This window comes from Myxocyprinus asiaticus, chromosome 37, assembly GCF_019703515.2.
Source record: "Myxocyprinus asiaticus isolate MX2 ecotype Aquarium Trade chromosome 37, UBuf_Myxa_2, whole genome shotgun sequence".
In the NCBI taxonomy this organism is placed as follows: Eukaryota; Metazoa; Chordata; class Actinopteri; order Cypriniformes; family Catostomidae; genus Myxocyprinus; species Myxocyprinus asiaticus.
Window position 1 is genome coordinate 24,316,230 of NC_059380.1, and position 15,286 is coordinate 24,331,515.

Here is a 15,286-nt window from a genome sequence, read left to right on the forward strand (position 1 = left end):
TTTATTTAGGTTAAAAACTGGTAATTACAAGGGTATAATGCTATAAATGTGGTTTATGAGGACATTTCTAGTGTCACCATAATTCAAATCACTTAACATACTAAACGATGTTTTTTTGAAAATGTAAAAATGCAGAAAGCTTTTTGTGAGGGTTAGGTTTAGGGGTAGGGTTATGGGATAGAATCTATAGTTCGTACAGTATAAAAATCATTATGTCTATGAAGAGTCCTCAAAAGGATCGCCACACTAACGTGTGTGTGTGTGTGTGTGTGTGTGTGTGTGTGACAAGCGCTAATGTAAACAGACTTGGCTGCGTTAATCGGATAATCACGCTCGATCAGCATGTTTACACTGTGAGTATATGAGTTTTAAACTGTTATCATGGTGCTTTTGTAATAGTTTGACTGTCTGTTTCAGAAAAAAATAAAACATATTATATGCCTAAAGACTGTTTGAGTTGCTGTTTGTGTGAATGAAAAATGCATCTACACATAATAAGTAGATGTGGCTGCGTGCATGGGAAGATCGCGTTTAGATATGATGGCTATGCATATACAAGCTATGAACTGTTATTGTGGTACCTTGGTGACAATTAGGCTGTTTGTTACATAATATTAACATATTATGTGCTTGAAAAGACTCTTTGAGTAGCTGTTTGTTTGACGAATGACAACCGCTACTAATGTAAACAAATGTCAGCACGCATCGGAGGAAGATCGCGTTTGATGTGTTGATTGTGCGTATAAACTTTTTATCATGGTCCTTTGGTGACGAGTTAGATGTATGTATATAAAATAAACTTATTATGTGGTTTGAAAGATTGTATGAGTAACTGTTTGAGCGAATATAAATTACAGATGCTTGACCAACGCAGCCTGTGTCGGCGCAAAAGCCGATTTGAATCTGGCAGCTTTTAACGTAACTGGCTGTTGCAGGAACACATATGTGTGACGCTACTCTGCGGGGCCAAGTTATTACAACACATATGTGTGATGGTACGTATGAAAGGGTTAAATCCAAATGGCGAATTTTTTTTTTTTTTGGCCAAGCAGTGTATTTCAGCGTATTTTCACTCTGTCAGTTAAAGCTCCCTATACATGTCAGCAAGCAGAAAGCCCACAAATTATTTGACTAATTTTTCAGAAATACTATGAAAGCCTTTCCCCTTCTTTTCCAGAAATTTCAGCCTCAATTAGTAATAAAACCAGTATTAAACATATGTATGTATCCAGTTACAATAATTACCCTATTGACAAAAGCATGCCAGGGCCTTTCGGAGTGAATATTCTGTGTATAGTTGGCCGTCGGGCTGATGTTGAAAGGCTTGGTTGCACATTTGAGTGACTGCTTGTCAGCAAAGTTCTCTAATATCAGACAGAAGCCAAGCTCAGGTGACTGGGAGCCCGAACCATCATGAAGTCTCGCAACAGGTCCCTGGAGCCCAGCTGCATTACCTTGCCATCACTCAACTCAGAAACTTTTCATCTTTCATTCTCTCTCACTCTCATTCCTCTCGGCAATCACCATGACTTGGTCAGTGTCGTTGGGGGAATTCACTAAGAATGAACTGCACCCACAGATAGCATGGTTTATTTGCTCACTTTGTGTTGTTTTAAAGGGATAGTTTACACAAAAATGAAAATTCTTTCATCATTTACTCACTCTCATGCCATCCCAGATATGTATTACTTTTTTATCTGCAGAACACAAACAAAGAGTTTTAGAAGAATATCTCAGCTCTGTTGGTCCAAATACTGCAAGTGAATGGTGACCAGAACTCAGAAGGTCAAAAAAGCACATAAAGGCAACACAAAAAGTAATCCATAAGACTTCAGTGGTTAAATGAATGTCTTCAGGAGCGATATAATAGGTTGGAGTGAGAAACAGAACAATTTTTTAATTCTGATAGGTTGTTATTATTTGATAGGTGTAACTGTGTGCATGATTGACTCTTGAAGGGCCTTTCAAATTAAAGGTATTAAATAATGTAACTGATTTGTCATTTATTTCCTGAAATAAAATGTTTTTGGAGTATCAGAGAAATATGATACATCAGTGATGCCATATGGTCTTTAGAAAGTAGTCAAAGACTCCAATACAATGCTCACTCCATCCCAGAATGCTGAATCCATGAACAGTATGGTATGCAGCTGCGATTCAAGAACTAAGAAACTGACTAGCAGCAGTGTGAATTGATAATTACATACCCACAATGCATGTCAGTGCTTTTTTTTTATTATTATTATTATTATTACTTACACTAATCTCTCCATATGCACGCTGATCTCTTTATGTTCTTTTTTCTGGTCTGATCTCCTGTACTGCAGCTGATATCTCCATACTTTTGCTAACCTCTCCTCTCTCTGATTTCTGTATATTTGCTCTAAAATCTCCATACTCGCTCTGATATCTCCATACTCGTAATGATTTCTCAGTGCTCACTCTCGTGTCTCCATTCTCACTCTGATCTTTCCATGCTTACACTGATTTCTCCATGCTCTTTTTGATCTTTCCATACTCACTCTGTCTCTCCATACTCATTTTGATCTCACCATATCCACTCTGATCTCTCGATACTCACTCTGGACTCTCCATTCTCACTTTGAATTTTCCATGCTCACCTTGGTCTCTCCACACTCATTCAGTCTGATCTCACTATACTCACTCTGATCTCTCCACACTCATATTGATCTCTCCATACACATTCTGACAATCTCTCTCTACTTGTTTTTTATCTCACCATACTCACTCGCATTTCTCCATGCTCACTCTGGTCTCTCCACACTTACTCTTATCTCACTATGCTTATTCTGATATCTCCATACTCACTATGATCTTTCTATACTCATTCTGATCTCCCTATACTCAATCTGATCTTTCCACAATCATTCTAATCTCTCCATGCTCACTCTGTCTGATCTCACTATTCTCACTCTGATCTCTCCATACTTATTTTGATCTCACTATCCTCATTTTGATCTCTCCACGCTCATTTTGATCTCACCATACTCACTCTGGTCTCTCCGTGTTCACTGACAGATCTCTCCACACTCTGTCTGATGTCTCCTTGCTTATTCTGATCTTTCCATGCTCACTCTGATTTCTACATGCTTACTCTGGTTTCACGAGTTCACCTGCCCATATAATATTTGAGTGATAAAGAGTAAACATATGTGGCAATTCTAAGAAGACTGAGGATGGAGATTGGGAGGTGGAGGGATGCAAGGATGACTGTGGCTAGACTGAGGTAAGTTGTGGCTTATAAACTCCACTGCCTGCAGGTTGATTGGCAGATTATACTCCCTATACTCTGGTCTCTCTTAACTCACTCTAATTTTGTGATTTATTTTAATCTTATCTTATCCCAAGCCAATACCTACATACTCTGCATCTTTGTATTCTGTACATTGACATTTCCATAATTAATCAAGATGGTCTCTCAGTATTTAATCAAACTGATTTCTAAATGCATTAATCCTTCTGTTTCGGTATTACATACAAACAACATTATATGTGAAATGCCCAATACTTATATGTTTTGTATATAGGACATTTTTATGAAAAAAGTATGATACAAAACAAAACCATATACAATGGTAGAGCAGACAAGTGAGGTTGCTCATTAGTTTCCGATACTTTTTAATGAAATGACTCACATTTTAATGCTACTGTGGCTCCACTTGAGTGGAGTTAGCCATCCTTTGCCTCAGCAGTTTGGATCCTTTAATAAACTGCAGGTTTTATTGCAGTTGCAATTTATACAGATCTAATCAATGGTTGATAGGTTTGTGATTTCTTCAGGCTGTTTTCACGACTGCCAAAATTCCTCCGGTCCCGAGCTTCAGTGCTGCGGTACCAGATGGCGAAACCCAGTTATGACACTGCAGTCAAGCACACAAGCATGTCACACCTCCTCCCAAACTGAAATAACTCAATGGATATAACAAGAGGCTGTCAGCACACGATAAAGCACCTGATCTGTGACAGCCTGACCTTGTGATACAGAGAAATGATAAATGGATGTCTATAACAATCACTGTCAGAGTGCAAGAAGGAAGCGGGTGTAGATGTTGACTTGAGAAGATGTTTTCAGAGAAAATCCCAAATCTTAAAAATATAACTTGCACTGCTAAAATATAATGCTCACATACTGTTCCAAACTGTATGAGCCTGCTCTCATAAAATGGTGTCATGTCCTATTGTCAAATAATCAACCTGGCAGTTTTTTTAATACATGCTTGCCCATGTCCAATAATCATACATGACTTACAGACATTCACACATCTTCGAAAAGCACCTGATCTTGTAATACGAGTAACAGTGAGAGAGATTTTAATGGGATGGTACAGTACAACGATAGATTATTTTAAAGACGCTTAAAGAGCCCAGTGGAAAATTTTATTGCTCAGAGGTGGCTCTTTCAGAGACCAAGATACAACTTTATTTCAGGTGTTTCTCTTAAAATTCCTTAAGAGAAATAAAAATAAACACAAATGACATAATTGATGAAGGACAGTAAGAGTAAAGAGCTATAAAATTATCTAAAATTTGATTGCATACTGTAGCTCAGAAAATTTTGTCTTAAAAAGAGTTTGATAAGTAATGCGTGAATTTACATTGAAACAGGGGCACGGAAAAATGTTTTGGGGCAGGAGTGCTGAAATGTCAGGTGTATATATATATATATATATATATATATATATATATATATATATATATATATATATATATATATATATATATATATATAAAGAATAAAGAAAATACAACAATTGTGTCTTTGCGCTTGAAATATGGTAATGAAAAAGGTACAATGAAATACGGCAGAGGTTAATGTCAAAAGAAAATACAAACAAGGCATTAGTCTACCCATATGCTTCAGCATACATACTTAATACATGCGTATATCATTTACAGCATTTTATGCATTTAATATATGCTTAAACTCTCACAGTATTTTATGCATTTAACACATGGTTAAATGACTCAAAGCATTTTACTTATTTTTAACTAGGCTTTAAGGACATGTATTGCAGTTTAAAACAACATAATTCACATTTTTCACACATAACAAGTTTTACACTTATTTGGAAAACACTCTGGGCTATAAATCATTAAATAAGATATGATTAATACAAAATTTACATACCCAGTTCTTGCACATGTGTAGCAAATGTGCTCAAACACTACACATGCAATCCATATGCATCCTTCAAAAATAACCCATAACAAACACTCAGTTTTAACACACAACTCTTCTCAACACATATTTAAAACAATTTATAAGCATCTTATGTAATATTTTATATTAACCCAAAGAATTATCAACCGATAAACAAAATCAGTAGCTCTTTTGCACAATGTCTGTTTTCACATCTCAAACCGGCACACATGCGCAACATGAGGAGTTTTTAAAGGGGCCACATCCGATTTATGAATAGTTAAATTGCATGAAATTTCTCCACTTGGCTACATGTATATTACGTTACATTTTTGAGAGACAATAGTGAGGCAGCTAGCGCGTGTAACTTATTGGTCCTTAATTTGGGAAGTAAGGATCACACAAATTGATCTAAAGAAAATTATACATGTAGGCTAAACATAATAATATTTATAATTGAAATATAAAAAATGTTTTGGGTTCAAGATGTTTTTGTTTTATTTTATTATTTGTAAACCTGCAGAGTTGCGTTCACAATGCATGTTAAGCTCAAACTGTTCTGTGGAAATAGAGCAAACTTAACTCCGAGGACCTCCTGATAATATCTGATGTCATTTTAAGTATTTTCATAGATGGTAGAAAGAGTGAGAACTCTTTACAAACATGTGCTCCATGAGACACACTTGCACTGCACACCTCTGAACAAACAGCAAATCAGACACACAGATTGACAGCTTTTCTGTCATCTGTTGTTAAAAATATAATATAGTGTGTTTCTTCAAGCATGTATCTTTGTGTCTAACAGCATTTCTTGTCATGTGTCACTCCGAGACGTCTTGCATATCACCTGCCACAGTGGCGGGTAAATGAGCAAAATGCACATGAAATAGGCAACCCACATTTGGCGGGTTGCAACTCGCAGGTGATAATAACAAACCCTGGGCTAGTATTTAATATACTGACTGTATTTGGCGATTTCCCAGCTCCATGGTTTTGTCAGTTCCCGATATTGTCAAACATCGTCTGTCAGTGAGCGTCGATACTGCATGGGGATATTTGTCAGATATCGTCTATATCCGATTACATCGTCTTGTCTCCAGCCCTATAAAACAGTATGTGTTAGATTTACAGTTGCTTGAAAACTCCAGCACTCCAACTTCCAGCGTCACTGCGTTGAAATGACTTTTGAATGCAGACTAAGAGGAGACACCCTATATTATATTATATTAGCCAGCAGCCATATCACCCTGTAGCTCACATAGTGGTACAGTCCAGTGTGTTAGCAAGCAACAAAGCTACAGGAGAGTGTTTGTTTGGAGACTTTCTTTATATCATAGTGCTTTTGTTCTTATTTTTTTCGTGTGCTTCTATTTTTGAAAAGTTAGGTTTAATTCCAGTTGTTTTGCCCCCAACAGCTTTGCTGTTTGGGGGACCTTTCTGAGTTTAATATTACGGATGGATAGCACGGCTATGAACAAGATGATAGAACAAACGATGACGAGAAAGGAAATGGACACAAAGAATGAAGGTGAGGAGAGATGTAAAGACAAAGTTCAGCAAACTGAAAATGACAAAAGAAAGAGAAATCATAATGAGAAAGGACATGGAACAAGCAAAGGAATAGGAAGTGAACGACAAGAGAGTGTGAAGAACTGTGGTGAAGTGAGTGGAGAACAGAGAGTGAAATACTGCAAGGAGCTAACTGTGGAGGTGGAGGTGGAAGGAACTGAGAATGTTTCCATGATGGAATTACTGAAGGGGGTGAAGGAGCAATGTGGAGAAGTGATGGGCTGCAGAGTGAGAAGCGAAAGGATTTATGAACTAACAATGAAAGACAATGAGGCAAAGAGCAAACTAATGGATGGGGTGAGAATAAAAGGAGCGATGGTGCATGCCAGAGACATTATTAACAACGAGATGGTGGTGTCTTTTATAAATCTACCGGTGTATCTAGAAGATGAAAAGATATTCACTAAACTGGAGGAGTGGGGAGTAAAACCGATTTCAGCAATCAAACGGCGGATATGGCCTGGAACAGAGACAGCTGATGGAACAAGATTTCTAAAGGTTCGCTTCACTGAGCAAGTGCGGTCACTTCCATATTCTACAAAGTTTGAGACTTTGAGGGGCACGGAATATTTTCGTGTTATTCACGATAGACAAGTGCGTGTCTGTAGACTATGTATTAAACCAGGGCACATATTCAGAGAGTGCCCTGAGTTTAAATGCTTCAAATGTGGCAAGGAGGGACACTACGCGAGAGAGTGTGATGATCGAAGGGGAGAAGAAAGAGTGGAGGAAAGTGGACAAGAAGATGATGGTGAAAGAACAGAAAACAAGCGGACAGAGGAGCAGGACGAGGAGGTCGGCGATGATGTGGAGAGAGAGATGAAGGGCGAAGGCGAGGCTGGCGAAGGTGGAGATAAAATGGAATGGAGATATAGGTCTGAAAGTACGAGCGAGGATGGCGATGATGAGGAGGAGATGGAGCAGAAGGGAGAAAGCGAGGAGGGAGAAGAAGGTTGCGAGAAGGAGAGAGATGGAGTGGTGGAAAAGAAAGAAACAGTACAAGAGCCAAGATCAAGAAGTGGAGGAGTAAGGAGGGAGGAGGAGAGAGGAGTGGGCTTGAGAAGCGTGAAGATGACAACTAAGAGACTGAGTGCTAAGAGAAAGGCGAAGAAGGACAGAGAACGAGCTGAACAGATTAAAGAACAACGATCGGGTATGTGAGTTTTGTTTTAAATGAATGATTGACAACTCCTTTCTTTGTTTGTTTGCTCTCATGGCCACTGTAACTTCAATTAATGTAAATGGTTTAAGGGATAGGAAGAAGATGAAGGAGTGTTTGTTTATTTTTCGAAGTAATATTATTTGTTTACAAGAAACTAATTGGGATGAGGATAAGGTGAGAGAGGTGGGAGAGGAGTGGAAGGGAGACATATATTATAATAATGGGGCTAGGAATGCAAGGGGGGTAGCAATAATGATTAAAAAAGACAGTGTAGAAGATATAAAGGAGGTGTACAAGGATCAGATAGGGAGGATTTTAGTAATTGAGTTTAAATATAAGAAGATAGAATTTAGATTAATTAATATTTATGTCCCAAACATAGAAATAGATAGGAGAGAAATTATAGAGGTGTTAAAAGAGTTAATTGTGGGGAGGTGTATTGTAGTAGGGGACTTTAATATTAAATGTAGTAGGCTTGATGTGGGGAAGGGGGTAAAATTTAGATGGGAGAAATCAAGGGTGATGTTGATGGAGGTGATGAGAGATAAAGGACTGATAGATGTTTGGAGGTATGAAAACCCAGAGAAGAGAGAATTCACTAGGAGACAGATGAGGAATGGGGTTTTAAAACAGAGTAGAATAGATTTAGTGTTAGTACAGGGGGAAATTATTAGGTATATAGATGGAATAAGGCACCAGGAAAATAGTTTAAGTGATCATGACGGGGTTAGGTTTAAAATTAAAGTAGGGAGTGAGGAGGTAGGGGGAGGGATGTGGATTTTGAATGCAGGGTATATTGAGGAGGAAGAATATGAGCAACAGATTAGGGATATTTTAGATAAGGAAAATGAGAGGATAGAGGTATATAAGGAAAGTAATAGGATAGATGATAGTATAGGGGGAAGATGGGAGAAGATAAAGAATAATGTAAAACTAATTAGTATTAGGCATAGCAAGAAAAGGAGGGAAAAGATGAGGAAGGAAGAGAGGGTATTGAGAGAAAGATTGAGGGTGGAGTTGAGCAGAGCTGAAGATGAGGAGGGATATAGCATGGAAAAATATGTTAAGGTGAAGATGGAATTAGAGAAGTATGAGAGGGAGAAATGTAAAGGAGCAATCCTGAGAAGTAAGGCGAAGTATGCGCTGGAGGGTGAAAAGTGCACAGGGTACTTCCTAGGATTGGAGAAAAGGAGGCAGAGTAGGGCATATATAAATGAAATAAACACAAAGGAGGGAGGGGCAATAAAAGATTATGTGGATATATTGGAGAGGGTCCAGGAGTTTTACGGGGAGTTATACAAGAGGGGAGGAGTGGAGGAGAAAAGTATAGATGAAGTCCTAGAGAGTGTGGAAAGTGAGTTGAGTGAAGAAGATAGGAGGTGGTGTGATAGGAAAATAGATGAGGAAGAAGTGATAGAAGCAATAGACGGATTAAGAAGTGGGAAAAGCCCGGGAAGTGATGGGATAGGCATAGAGTGGTATAAAGTATATAAAAAAGAGATAGCACCAATACTAGTGGAGGTATTTAGGGGGATGGAAAGAACAGGGATAGTGCAGGATAGGATGGTAGAGGGGGTGATAACGTTAGTGTATAAGAAGGGGAATAAATTAGATTTAGAAAATTATAGGCCAATCAGTTTATTAAACGTGGATTATAAAATACTTACAAAATTATTAGCAAACAGGATAAAAAGAGTGATAGGCGACATAGTTCAACCAACACAGAGTTATAGCATACCAGGTAGGGATATAGCAGATACAATAGGGACAGTTAGGGATGTGATTGAGTATATGAAACAAGACAAAATAGGGGGAATAGTGTTAGGGATAGATTGGAACAAGGCCTTCGATAGAGTAGAGCACCAATTTTTGTATAGGACATTAGAGAAGTTTGGTTTTGGGGGGAGAATGGTGGGATGGGTGAAGAGACTGTATGGAAGTGCACGGAGTTGTGTTAAAGTAAACGGAGTATTAACAGACACTTTTGAGGTGGGGAGGTCGGTGAGGCAAGGGTGTCCACTATCTGCATTATTATATGCTATTGTAGTGGAACCCCTGGCCACACTAATCAAAAGAGACAAAAGGGTAGAAGGGATTGAATTGCCATATGGAGGGAGATGCATAATAAACCAATATGCAGATGACACAACAATCACAGTGAGGGAGGGTGGAAGTGTGGTAAGGGTTTTAGAGTTAGTAAGGAAGTATGGGAGGGCATCTGGAGCTAAAATAAATAAAGATAAATCAGAAATAATGTACGTAGGAGAGGTAGAGAAAATAGACGTGGGATTTAGAGTGGAGGAAAAGTACATGAAGGTGTTGGGAGTGCATTTAGGGGTGGAAAGTAAAGAGGCGAGGGATATGACTTGGGCAGGGGTGATAAACAAGATAAGAATGGTATGTACAGCGTGGAGAGGGAGAAAGTTAAGATTAAAAGGGAAAATAATTGTTGTTAACAGTCTTCTGTTATCAGTATGTGTGTATGTGATGAGTGTTATTGAAATGCCAGAGTGGGTAATGAATGAGTTAAACAAAATTGTGTGTGATTTTATATGGGAAGGGAAGGGGGTGAAAATTGCACAGAAAACACTGGTGGGGAAGAGTTGGGAAGGAGGTTTAAACCTGATGGACTTAGAAATGAAAAAGACCGCAATGAGAATAAAAATTGTACAAAAATACATGGTAGGGAAGTGGAATTATGGGTGGAAGGAATGTTTAAGGAAGTACATTGATGATGTAGGAGGAATAGGTGATAATGGCTGGTACATGGGTTTTAAACAGTCAATGACTATAGGGATACCAGAAATTTACAGGGAGGTACTGGAGGCATGGAGGCGTTTTCTACCTAAGGTAGATTATGAGTGTGATGGAATACAAATGTTTGTAAACCTACCCCTGTTTTTAAATGAAAAGTTCAAATATAACAACAAAACGTTATATGAACCCAAATTCATGAAAAGTGGTATAAAGCAAGTAAAAGACATTATTTACGAGGTTATTCCAGGATTTCTTAGAGAGAATTGCATATATGATTCCGTAAGCGAATTTGAGGGGATGGAAAATAAAGAGAAGGTAAATAAAATTTATGAAAGAATAAAATCATGTATACCTGTGAAATGGGTTACTATCATTAAGAGACAGTGTGTTAATAAAAAAGAACAATGTATGCCTGAGATGTATGTGATGCAAGATGAAGAGAAATATAAAATAAAGGATATGAGTGTGAAAAAAGTGTATAGATGGTTAATAGTTGATGTACTAAAAAAGCCAGCAGCAGAAAAAGTGTGGTGCAGAGTGTTTGAAGACTTAGAGATAAAGAAAATATGGTCTAATTTAAATATAAAATATAACAGCATAGAATGTGAGAACAACGATTTCTTAATAAGGCACAACAGAATTTATACAAATGTGGTGTTAAATAAAATAAACAATGATGTAGATGTGATGTGTGATGTCTGTAGAAGTGGTCATGAGAGTTTTTTACATTATTTTTTGGAATGTGATGCTTTAGTTGATTTTTTCAATTTTTTGAAAGCGCTATTAAAAGAAAATTGGGATGTGGATTCTGATTCGGAGGAAGGGTGGAAGAAAATGTTTTTGTTTGGCTTGTTTGAAAAAAAGGAAAAAGTGAAATTTTGTTTAATTAATTTTGTTTTAAGCCATGCCAGACTTGCAGTTGTTCTCAGAAGGAACTTTGCACACTTTGAGGGGAGGGCAGTAAAAATAAAAGATTTATTTAAAGCAATATTAAAGAGAGACATTGAATTGATCTGTGAATATGGAGGGAAGGAGGTAAAAGAATTTTTTGTAAGTAGGAATAAGTTTATTCATGAAGGGGAGGCGGGAGGAATCTGCATTAATTGGTAAAAATCAGGAGGTTTAATTTCTTGTGCTATAATGATTTTGGAGTTCTAAATGAGATTTTATGAAAAAGAGCTATCTTTGGGTTGGGGAAATGTCAAAGGTATATATATATATATATATATGCATATATCATGTGAAATGTTTTTTGGTTTTTGGTTTCTAGAATGATTATTTGGATGTAAAAGTACTGGTACTCTTTGTAAATATTACGTTGAATTATGAAAATGTAATTTTGTGAATTGAAAGAAAAATAAAAAAGATAAAAAAAAAAAAAAAGTAGCTCAAGACCGGTTGCCTACTGAAGCTAAGCAGGATTTAGCCTGGTCAGTACCTGGATGGGAGACCTCCTGGGGAAAACTAAGGTTGCTGCTGGAAGAGGCCAGCAGGGGGTGCTCAACCTGTGGTCTGTGTGGGTCCTAACACCCCAGTGTAGTGATGGGGACACTATATTGTGAAAAGGCACTGTCCTTCAGATGAGATTTTAAACCGAGGTCCTGATTCTCTGCGATCATTAAAATTCCCAGGGCACTTCTCGTCAAGAGCAGGGGTGTAACCCTTGTGTCCTGGCCAAATTCCCCTGATTGACCCTTCTCAGTCAAGGCCTCCAAATAATCCCCATCCATTAATTGGCTCTATAACTCTGCTCTCTCCTCTCCACCAATAGCTAGTGTGTGGTGAGTGTACTGGTGCACTATGGCTGCTGTCGCAACATCCAGGGGGATGCTGCACACTGGTGGTGGTTGAGGAGAGTCCCCTGTTCACTGTGTAAAGTGCTTTGAGTGTAGTGTCAGAAAAGCGCTATATAAATGTAACGTTCATTAAGGAATCATAGTAATGAATGAATCATTACTGGAGTCTGCTCTCAGAGAAAAATCTGAGAAGCAGGAGAATTAACACTTTTGTGGATGTAGCCTTTTTCTGTCTGACACAGTTTTATTTAATGTCTGTTTATTGTTTTTTTATTTTATTTTATTTATTTTTGCTGTAGTACTTGTTATTGTACTACTTTCGTACTTTACTACAGTGCTTTGTTATATATGACAACATTTTCAGTATGTCTGAAACACTAATGTCAGTACAAAACCCCTAATCTAAATGTAGCTGGTGGGTTGTAAAGAAACAACACAGGATACAAAAATATCTTTTGGGGGTTTTATTCTGTTGGCTGTTGAAAAAAAAAAAAAAAAAGTGGTTGATGTTGAGCATATATATACAGTATATATATATGGCCCCATCGACCACTGTTTTTTTTTTTTTTTTTTCAACAGCCAACAGAATATATATATATATATATATATATATATATATATATATATATATATATATATATATATATATATATATATATGTATATGTATATATATATATAGAGAGAGAGAGAGAGAGAGAGAGAGAGAGAGAGAGAAACTACAGAAACTGAATACGGTAATGCAATACAAATATCTAAACATGTGGGAGAATGGGTTTCAGTCACCTCTGGCTCAGGAACAGTTAACACAAGGGTGCAAGTCAACTCTTTGGATTCTCTTTATAGGACCATCTTCAAGGAGATCAATATTATGTGTGGTACCCTGCACATCTATGACCTTGTATACAGTAGGACCCCATGAATCATGTATTTTGTTCCTAGCCAAATAACTGTAACGCAAGTATACCTGCTGACCCACATCAATCACAGGGCAATAGACCTTGTCATTCAAAGGAGCAATCTCACATCAACCTTGTGTTCGGCGTATTCCCTGGATTTTTCATGAGCTCCTTTAAGTCTGTCTTGGTGAATAACTAACCAGTCATGTTTTCTGTCCACAGTGTGCTCTTGACCTAGCAGTGCATCTACTGGAAGATGCGGGTTGACTCCAAACAGCAAGTAATGTGGTGAGTATCCAGTGGTTGCATGTGGTGTTACATTATAAGCATAAACCAACTCAGGAAGGTGTTCTGGCCAGTGTTTTTCTTTTTTTTAGGGGGAAGTGTATGTAAGAGATCATGGAGCGTTCTGTTGAAGCGCTCGTACTGAGCGTTACCCTGAGGCCGATAGGGTGTGGTGTGGGTTTTCTTTACACCATATATTTTACACAGCTCAGCAATCACGTTGCTTTCAAAATGTCTGCCCTGATAAGAATGCAATTGTTCAGGCACACCATAGTTCATGAACCACTCTTTCAGAAGGATCTTGGTAGCAGCGGTATCACTCCTCGGATCCTTAGTTGGAAACACCTGTGTGAACTTTGTGAAAACATCTGTCACAATTAACATGTTCTCAAGGCCATCATAGGCAGGTTCAAGCACAGTCAAATCTATTGCCACTACTTCAAGTGGCCTTGAAGCCAGAAATGATGTATCCATGGCTGTGACATCTTGGTTAAGATGCACCTTTGACACTTTTTGATCCAATGCTCAACATCACTATACATGCCAAACCAGAAGCACTGCTGACTCAACAGGTATAGTGTGCGCTCAATGCCCTTATGTCCCATACTGTCATGAACACTTTCAAGGACCTGTTCTTTAAGACATGAGGGTAAGAGCAGCTGTTGACACTCACCAAGACGTTGGTCATTCACAATGCAATAAAGCAAGTATCCAGCTCTCTAACATACTTCCACTGCTTTATCAGTGACAGTAAAGACTTTGATAGACTACATCTCTCACGAGTGGTGGGCTTTTGTTTACGTTCCCAAAAGATTCTGAAAGAACTGAGAGTGGGATCTTTCAATTGAAAATCCTTCAGATTTAGCTGCTGTATAACCCGGCAGAGTAGGCATACTTCCTTGAGGGTTACTGACTTCCTCTACTCCACACACTAAAGCATGAATCTGTCTAACGCTACAGCACTTTTCACCAGCCATCACTAAGTCAGGCTCTAAGGCTGTTCCTTTGTTTATTATATTGCAGATGGCAATAAAGTCGTCGTATTCTGCATCCTCAGGAGTGGCAGGCTCCCCTGCTGATTGCTGCCTAGAGAGGGCATCTGCAGCTGCATTATGCCGTCCTGGGTGGTATTTCACCTCAAAATCAAAGACGGAAAGTTTGACATTAAAACGTTATGTTTACTGTTCAGCCGGTTCCCGCCTCATCCTTGCCCATCCTTGAACTGTTACAATTAGAAATAAATTGGAATTATGAATCATCTGTCACAGTACCTCAGAAACAAGTGTCTCATAATTTTCTTCATGAGCAACTTCAATCCTTCGCTGTCATTTGTCATGAAGAGCTAACAAAATGTATTGAAACATCAAAAGCCACAACATGAATGTTAGATCCAATACCAACAAAGCTCTTAAAAGAGGTATTCCCAGTAATCTCAGAACCTCATATTAATATTATTAACTCCTCACTATCCTTTGGACATGTCCCAAGAATCTTTAAAATGGCAGTTATCAAACCGCTTATTAAGAAGCCACAGCTTGTTCCTGGAGAATTGGCTAATTATAGACCAATTTCAAATCTACCATTTATGTTGAAAATACTAGAAAAGGTAGTGTCCTCCCAACTATGTTCATTTCTACAGAGAAATAGTATATATGAAC

The 15,286-nt window shown here is 38.0% G+C and overlaps 1 protein-coding gene across 2 annotated transcripts; it reads left to right on the top strand.

Moving 5' to 3' along the window:
* Positions 1-6,520: 6,520 nt before the first annotated feature.
* LOC127428178 (uncharacterized) lies at positions 6,521-14,833 on the top strand. Of its 2 annotated transcripts, XR_007895039.1 has the most exons (3): positions 6,521-7,883; positions 13,566-13,631; positions 14,652-14,833. XR_007895039.1 is itself a non-coding variant. In XM_051676345.1 (2 exons), exons 1-2 carry the CDS (start codon positions 6,617-6,619, stop codon positions 13,574-13,576), a joined length of 1,278 nt encoding a protein of 425 aa, XP_051532305.1. In that variant the 5' UTR covers positions 6,521-6,616; the 3' UTR covers positions 13,577-13,786. The 2 variants fall into 2 exon arrangements, 1 of the variants encoding a protein (XP_051532305.1); XM_051676345.1 differs by lacking the exon at positions 14,652-14,833 and having other exon boundaries at positions 13,566-13,786.
* The last annotated feature ends 453 nt before the right edge of the window (positions 14,834-15,286 follow it).

Coding starts and splice junctions, on each gene's coding strand:
- LOC127428178 (XM_051676345.1), top strand. CDS start 6,617: ATGGATAGCACGGCTATGAACAAGATGATAGAACAAACGATGACGAGA.